This window comes from Glandiceps talaboti, chromosome 23 (assembly GCF_964340395.1).
Source record: "Glandiceps talaboti chromosome 23, keGlaTala1.1, whole genome shotgun sequence".
NCBI classification, from domain to species: domain Eukaryota; kingdom Metazoa; phylum Hemichordata; class Enteropneusta; family Spengelidae; genus Glandiceps; species Glandiceps talaboti.
This window is the reverse complement of record NC_135571.1, coordinates 9546390-9555664: the sequence shown is the minus strand read 5'-3', so window position 1 is coordinate 9555664 and position 9275 is coordinate 9546390. Positions and strand designations below refer to the sequence as shown.

The 9275-nt window shown below is 36.2% G+C and overlaps 1 protein-coding gene across 1 annotated transcript in view; it reads right to left on the bottom strand.

The window, feature by feature from the left end:
- Positions 1-6016: 6016 nt before the first annotated feature.
- LOC144453002 (uncharacterized) overlaps positions 6017-9275 on the bottom strand; it is a 3825-nt gene continuing 566 nt past the window's right edge. Inside the window, exons 2-4 of the mRNA XM_078144255.1 lie at positions 8926-9065; positions 8363-8471; positions 6017-7480 (exon numbers count right to left, since the gene is read on the bottom strand). Coding sequence (XP_078000381.1) covers positions 7320-7480; positions 8363-8471; positions 8926-9065 — 410 coding nt within the window. The 3' untranslated portion in view covers positions 6017-7319. The remainder of the gene's footprint in view (positions 7481-8362; positions 8472-8925; positions 9066-9275) is intronic.

The following is a 9275-nucleotide window of genomic DNA, read 5'->3' as shown; positions in this document are numbered from 1 at the left end:
TAACGGTGGATGTGGTGTTTGTGGTGGGGGAGTATTTGTGTTGTGGGGGGAGTATTTGTGTGGGGGGTGCTAAACAAATACATTCATCATAATGTATCATTTTGTTTAGAATCAGAGTACGTGAAAGAACCACTGGAAAACAATAACTATAAACCAAACGAGAATGGGGCAGAAGGTAAGTAACAGACGGTAGCAGCAGCTTATTTAATTGATGTGGTCTAGATGAAAGTCCAAACATTTGTCCAAACAGAAATCTTACCAACAGTGCTACATTTTATCGTCTGGGAACGAAAATCTTACAAGACGATAAAATGTAGCAATGTTAGTAAGATTTTCCTCGAGTCGGACAATGTCTCGTTTCAGGTTTGGTGATTTTAATTGTACTTTATTATTTCATTATTTTTTTCTCTTCAGGAGCAGTAGGAGGTAGTACTCAGACATCAGATAACCAAAGCGGTAAGTTTATCTTCTAAATCGCATATTTATATAGACTACTAAGTATATGGTGGGCAACATGATAAAAACAAGACGAGATTGTAACAACCAGCAGGAAGAGTGACACGTGACACTTCGATTTGTTACAAGAAAAACGCCGTGAATTATGTGCACACTCCGAAAGATAACAATAAATTGTATGGATAATGATTGCATCACGTGTGTACATGTATCACTTTAACATCGATAGATATGAGAAAGATGATGGAACTTATGCAGACAGTAGCCAAAGGTCACCATGCACTTCAACAAGGTCAGAGAGAACTTCAAGAAGGTCAGCAAAATCTTCGTGCCAACATCCACTTTATGTACAATGCCCTCGACACAAGGATGTGCGTTATTAAAGATGATGTCGAAACTATGGGGAACAACTTAAGTGAATTCGAAGAACGTCTCAAGAAAGTAGAAGGAGGTGAGGAGATTTTATGAAGACCTTCTTAATCAAACGATGAATTTGATCCTGATAATTATAAAGCTCCATTAAAATATAGCATCGGTGATATTGAGATGCATTTCTGAAGAAGGTGTTGTTTATTTTCCAGCTATATCTAAAAGATATGATAAATTATAACATCGTTTTCATACAGCCTTCAGTCATTGGTTTATATAGTGTCACGTGGTATGAACTAGTGACCCATAGTGACCTCAATTTGCATAAAGGGCACTATTCATTTTCCATTTCTCAAAGACACTTTTACATTAGCACGGGAGTCCTACCGGTGATTTGCTTTGACTATGGAAAGACTATGTGCCTGAGAATGTGATGTGTTATAAAATAGTTATTGCCTGCCATTATTTGGGAACTAGTAGACATCATATTAACCTTCGTGCTGTAATGTAGCAACTATAACCCCATGAAATAGTTGCGACGTAACAGCCCTTGGGGTAATAAACGTGAACTAGTGCCCTCATAGGCAGGTAATAAATGTATATTGTTTCACATCTGTGCAGCTTTCAGAAATTAAGAATTGACGATAATAGTATCATGTAATAATATGACAAATTTAGAGATGAATTTAAACACAAACATTTCTATTCTTTCAAATAAAATCCTCAGATGTGTCCGAAGGAAAGAAATCAAATGAGGAAATTAAGAAAACCATGGCAACACTGACTGGTGAATTTAATGGAATATCTCTAAAGGTTCAGGAACTTGAAAAGAAAAGTAAGTTCTCCTTAATCAGTTATTATATCAGTTATTATATCAGTTATTATGGATTGTGCACTTGTCTGTAATATTAATGTTACTTCATTAAATTTTCATCTGTGATTCATTTCAACCTTGATCAATAACTTGAGTAATTTGCATAACCCACATATGACGTCACACACACACACACACTGTATAGTTATGTATTATTCACGCAATATGTAAAGCTCAGCTACACACATTGCATTGAACAATGTTCCCCCACAGCAAATACATACATACATACATACATACATACATACATACATACATACATACATACATACATACATACATACATACATACATACATACCTACCTACCTACCTACCTACCTACCTACCTACCTACCTACGTACGGACGTACGTACGTACATACATACATACATACATACATACATACATACATACATACATACATACATACATACATACATACATACATTACATACACATGCATACATTACATACATACATACATACATACATACATACATACATACATACATACATACATACATACATACATACATACATACACACACACACACACACACACACACACACACACACACACACACACACACACACACACACACACACACACACACACACACACACATATATATATATACATATGCATGCGAGGTGGTGGGTGGAGGTGTTTGTGTGTATATGGAAATAAAGGAATATGTACACAGAAAATATTGGTAAACTGTAGCATTACAGTCTACTTTAACATTACCTGAGTTTGTAGACTTAGGAAATGTTTAACCCATACTCATATAAACTGCAGCTGTACATGTTCGGTTGTGTTTCAATTTTTCAACAACTTGTACGTTTTACTTGCATACAGTAGTGCTACAAAGTGATCATTCCAACCTGAAAAAGATCCAAGATAAACTGAACTTGTCAGTTGCATATGAGGGAAAACGCTTGTGGGAAGCAATAGAGAGCTTGAGAGTTGATGTGAAGGAATTGAGAAACTGGGCAGAGGAGTCTTTCCGGAAGATACTTCCACATCTTACAGAAGGTACATGTTTTGCATTTACTTATTATCTATACTGCAGGTGTTTTCACTGGCTCTGTTTGATACAACCATGCAGAAACCAATAAGAAACTGTACATGCTACACTTTAAGATAGCAAGATTGAATGAATACTGTTTCTTGCTACATTTCGTCTAAATAAAATGTAAACTAAATGTTCCACCATGCAGGATCAAACGCAGACATCAAAACATTAGTTCCTGCGTGTCTGCGTCTGGATGCAGAACCATTCAATGGTATATTTTTATGTCTAGCAAGAATTGCAATCTTGTTATCTTGAAGTGTAGAATGTGCAGTCGTATTGTTTCTATGTGGTTTTATCAGAGACAGGGAACACTAATATGAAATGAGTTATGTTGTGTTGCATTACGTTGCCTTGCGTTGCATTGTGTTGTGTTGTGTTGTGTTGTGTTGTGTTGCGTTGTGTTGTATTGTGTTGTGTTGTGTTGTGTTGTGTTGTGTTGTGTTGTGTTGTGTTGTTTTGTCGTGTTTTGCGTTGTGTTGTATTTTGTGTTGTGTTGCGTTGTGTTGTGTTGTGTTGTGTTTTGTAGTGTTTTGCATTGTGTTGTATTTTGTGTTGTGTTGTGTTATGTTGTATTGTTTTGTAGTGTTTTTATGTTGTGTTGCGTTGTGTTGCATTGTGTTGTGTTGTGTTGCCTTGTGTTGTATTTTGTGTTGTGTTGTGTTTTGTTTTGTTTTGTAGTGTTTTGCGTTGTGTTGTATTTTGTGTTGTGTAGTGTGTTTTTTTTGCGTTGTGTTGTGTTGTGTTGTATTGTTTTGTAATGTTTTGTGTTTTATTGTATTTTGTGCTGTGTTGTGTTGTGTTGTGTTGCGTTGTGTCGTGTGGTGTTGTGTTGTGTTGCGTTTCGTTGCGTTTTGTTGCATTACATTGTATCATATCGAATTGTATTGTGCATTGTATTTTGTATTGTATTGTAATGTATTGTATTGTATTGTATTGTATTGTATTGTATTGTATTGTATTGTATTGTATTGTATTGTATTGTATTGTATTGTATATTGTGTTTATTTTCAAATGCTAGGTACTAATACTGGAAACAAAACTGAGATGGCCCAAATATTCATTCCAAGACCAAGGAATGTGGCTATAAACGATGCAGATGTTCCCCGCATTGCAGAGGTCCTGAAAAGTGTATCAAATCTTTTTGCTGAGAAAGTTAAAATCGACCCAAACAAGATCCAGTTTCCCATCATCGAACGAGACGGAAATGACGACACAAACACAGTTGGTAAAATGGAGGCCTTAATTAAACAATGGATCACTAGACAGGTGACAGAAAGCGAAAAAAGGCCAACTTGGGGAGAGTTATCTGATATTGTTGCCGAAATAAACTATACCCTTGCCATGGAACTTGATAAATTACGTTAGATAAAGATGGTTGATGTTAGATATTTGATAGAATAGAGGCGGCTAACATGAGGTAGTCTGAGACATGTTTCCTTGTACTATTAACTTACTAGCCACAGACACTGAACTAGTGCTGGCACTTTCCATAGATAGCACAATCTAAGTTGAGTAGATTTGAGTGGTAGTAGACTCTCTCACAGCCCTCGGAGCTTCGCTTTACTAAAGTTAAAGCTAAACGAATTATTTTGTATCATGTGGGTTATACTTCCATGTTTGTATGTACCGATACCAGCTATATCACCGTACTCGAATATCCTTGTACTGTGCGCCCTCATCGACCATCGCAAAAACACGGAGCGTCGCAGTCACACGTCAACGAATAGTCATCTCTATGTGGTCGATGAGGGCGCACAGTACAAGGTTATTCGAGTACGGTCATGGAGTACGTAATGTACATGGAATCGGTACATACGTAATAATTCATTTAGCTTTCATTTTACAGTAATGCGAAGCTCCGAGGGCTGTGAGAGAGTCTAGAGTGGCATGTATACATGTGTTTATTTATGGAAGACATTGCATTGAAGTGGCACAAGCTGAGTTTCTAAGCCTTTTTACTCAATTGAAATTAATAATTACAGAACCTTGATTAACCTAGTCCAGTGACAGTAATTTGGATGTATATCTTCTATAACGTTACAATTGTCTTCTTCCATTGTTAGAACAGTTGATTGTATTGTATGAATTTCATCGATATTTTGTATATGTATTAAAAATTACGTCATCAGGTCTATTAAAGTTATATCTGAATGACAAAGTTGAGTTTAATCAACTGCAAATATTGGTTTAGTATACTTCAGTAAGTGTAATACACCTTTTAAATATGCAAAACAAATTGCGCCCCCAACGGTATAAACACAGCTTGTGCCCCTTTAAAGGAATGTACACAAATCGAATAGGTAGATTAGATTATGGCAATGTCGTCCATTGTTTGCCAATAGTGTTTATGTTTCCTTCTTCTTGTCAAACTATCTGTGAGCAATCATTTATTGCCGTTTAAGGTAGACTGCTTCCTGGAGACAAATTTCTACCAAAATCAAAGTTCTTCAATAAAATCTCCAAACTTTGCTTCATGACCCTGGTCCTTTTGAAAAAAAAAAAATTTAAATAGGGTTCACCGTCTTGTTTTCAAGGAAATGGACTCTTTTATTTTCACACACACTCCGAGAGGTAACACAATATTCGGAGGCCATATTGGATTATAATGACTATATTGAGTTTTTTTCAGAATTTCTTTGTAAGGCGTAACAAAAAAAAATTGTGTGGTTCCGATTACGCTCAATTTTAGAATAGGTTGATTATTTATTTTATTTTGTTTATATTTTTTCATATTTGAATGCTTAGTTCAGGTAGTTGTGTTTTTTCTGTTGTTTTCCATATAGTCTATGTGTTATTGGTTTCTTCCTATCAGACGTACAGCCATTACAGATTGGAAGAACAGTTTCATATTGTCTTTTTAAGATAAGTAAAAAATGTTTGGGGTCGGGTAACCGGAACCAAACAACTTTTTTGTAGGTGTAAGGTTTAATTCGATGACGTGAAACCGTCCAATGTTTCAGACTTTATTTGCTTTGTTTCGTTCAGAATTCTCATGACCATTTTTTAAAAAAGTAATCCCATAGTCCTTTGCGTCTGAGCATGCTCAGTCTGCCGGGATTGCAAGTTAAGAGTTAGATATATGTTTTGTCGGACCAGACGACATTTTATTTCAGGTTTCATGATAATAATTGACTAAATTATGATGTTGTATTATACTTGTAGTTATATTTTATTGACAATCGACATACTATGTTACATATAAACGTTTTATCTTAAACTCATAAAATAAAATTAAAATCTAAATACTAAGTAGCTCCGTAATTATTCACAATTCTTGACAAATTAATGATAATTATTAATTATACAACTTGCTACATTAAGATATTCAGTTTTCCACAATATTTTTCCTCGTTTTGCCAAGGAAAACACGAGTGACCTATGCGGCCTTGTCACTACGAGTCGCTAGACGAGTAGTGATAAACCCTAACCTCACCAGTATTTTTTTGGCTGAATGAAGAGAAATAATGAGCAATACTAAATTATACATCCTCAAGCATAATTTATGGAGAATTTGACACCACAGAATCAGTGACGTAAACACAGGTTGTTGTGACGTAGACACAGGTTGTCGTGACGTAGAACGACCAGAGTATTCAATCCATATTTTCTGTTCAAAGACAATAACTTGGCTGAATGCCGAATCAAGTCATGTGTAGAAATTATTAAATGTATCTGGCAATGCAACACAAGGCAACTCATGAATATTCAATGTAATTTTGTTCCATACTCATGAATATGCAGATGTCATAACTTATGAGGTTAGCCCCATGAGACAACGCGCGACCGCTAATAACAGCTGCCACTAAACAATAGACGGACAATAATTTTCACTTCATATTTCTTGGCAATCATGCGTAATGCAAGTGATGTAAAAATCATAAAAAGACTGTCTTTAACGTAGTTTACAAAAAGCATCGGAATTCTTGCTCTCTAAAAGATGAATCATAATGCTACTGGAGGTAGAATATTTTGAATCGACATCAAATACACCTGTACGTGGTCACCCTTTTGGCCAATCGGGTTTGACGATGTGTTCACAAATTAGCAAGTTATTGTGAGCAGCAGACCAGTGATTGGTCAATCCATTTTACCACGTGGCACTTCAGGAACGTGCGTTTCCATCAATTTTGCCATTATGAGCTTTGCTTTTGATGAGACAGGAGCATATGGCGTTGACACTGCGCACGTTGTCGTTGAGGGTCGTTTGGAGAGATAGTTTGACTTTTCCACGATGTCAGGAACAGACTGGTGAGTAAAATTGAATCCCCGTGACCTCTACATCTTCACGTCGTCTTCTAAAAAAATGTTTTCTTCCACAACACTTGAAATTTACTCTCTGTGTGTCCCAAAATTCTATGTGATTTCACTGACCACTGGGGTAGACCAAATGAACAGTGAGACCGTATGAGTTTTAGCCTTGATTGACCCTCCTTGTACAAAAGATCTAGATGAATAGTAAACATGTACGCAATAAGTCACTGTAATTAATCCGGACATTTTCGACGCTTCATTTTAGTATGATGGTGGTACTCGTTCCCCGGATGTACGTCGAAAAAATGTTTTTAAGCACCCCGTGTACTCATGATAATCGCAAATACACAGCCAACTAGTGAATATGTAATAATAGATGGGTTGTATGTCAAGTGTGGTCCACTGCTAAGACCATTACAGTAGTCTGTATCACAGCACTTAGCACAGATGACACTGTAGTCTTCAAAGTCCTCTGAAAAGGTAAACAAAGAGAAGATAACAATATATATAGTTTTTAGATTATTTACATGCCATTCCCCAATATTTTCCTTCGTTCAGCTGCAGGCAAATGCGCGTGACCTAAGGGGTCTTTTTCAGAATGAGTCGCCAGACAAGTAGTGACAACACCCTTAGGTCATGCGTATTTTCCAGCTGAATGAAGAAAAATGTTGGAGAATATTATAACTATACCAAATTAATTGTGTCAAAGAAAATAGGGAAAATAAATGCAATTTTGAAGGTTTTGACTCATATTTGAATTGAACACAGCAGAACCAGTGACGTAGACGCGAATTGTCGTGACGTAGACACGCGTTGTATAAAGTCCATATTTTTTGTTCAACTTCAAGGCTTGTGCATGGCATAATATATGTTTTGATGGAAAAACTCGAGAGCTGAATATATATGCAATTGTTCTCAAGGACAATATCACCGTCGTAGGCTTTATTCAATTAACAGAATTTGCATTCGTTTGCGTACGGGGATAGTATTTTGATGTCACTAAAACAATAGACTATAAAAAATACAGCCCGGTCGATGGTGGCGCTCCAACAAGCTACAGTGTCTGTTTTAGCCACAGAGAACTATGCTAGTGCAATGGGCTGATACGCAACGTAGAATATTGCAACGTCGCGTAGCTACGACTACACATTTTAAAGCCATGGGTAAAAATGTGTAAATGAAAAACATGAAACAAAAAAACAATATATACATGCACAAATAACGACAAACAAACAAATTAATTAGTTAATTGATTAATTAATTTAATGCAAGTGCAATCTTGACTGAGCAGTCAGCATAATCGCTAAACGTACGTAGGTTCTATAGGAAGCAATACTATCTATCGTGCTCTTACCGCCGACTTCTCTCCCTTCTTTGCATCCATTAAAGCAAACTTCAAATGTTGAACTGTGACAAAACCGACCAAAGTTAACTGATCCATTTGGTTTTTCAGTAAGTGCGAACTGAAATAGAGAAACAGCCTGATCAGTGTTCGATATCATATCTAATCTCCGTACAACGTCAAGAAACTACAAAAACATACACAATATATAGAGCAAGTGGACATGTCAGACAGTCAGACAGACAGACAGACAGACAGACAGACAGACAGACAGACAGACAGACATCACATCCATATCACATCGACATCACATCACTTCACCTCACATCACATCACATATCACATCATATCGATATCACATCCGTCACATCGACATCACATCACATCACATCGACATCACATCACATCATATCGATATCACATCACATCACGTCACATCACATCACATCACATCACATCACATCACATCACATCACATCAAATGAAGATGGTGTGTCTACGAATTTCATTTTCACGCATTATCAAACTATGCATAAAATAGTCTATTTGCGGAAGGCATTATGTTATATACTTACTATGCATCTGGCGTTAGGTAGATCAGATTCACATTGTGATACATTATTGGCAGTATCAGACGCACAGTTCATGGCATCTCGACATGTATAACATGTAAGTGATCGTATTATAGGCAGTGTATAAACAGCAAGTACAAACCCTAGTGAGAATAGAACATTAATAATTAATTTATTCTCTAGACATAATACTCAAACGATGTAATACTTAGGAGTTATGATTTTAATGCAATTATCTGAATACTGGACAAAGATACATACTAGTACATACATACATACATACATACATACATACATACATACATACATACATACATACATACATACATACATACATACATACATACATACAT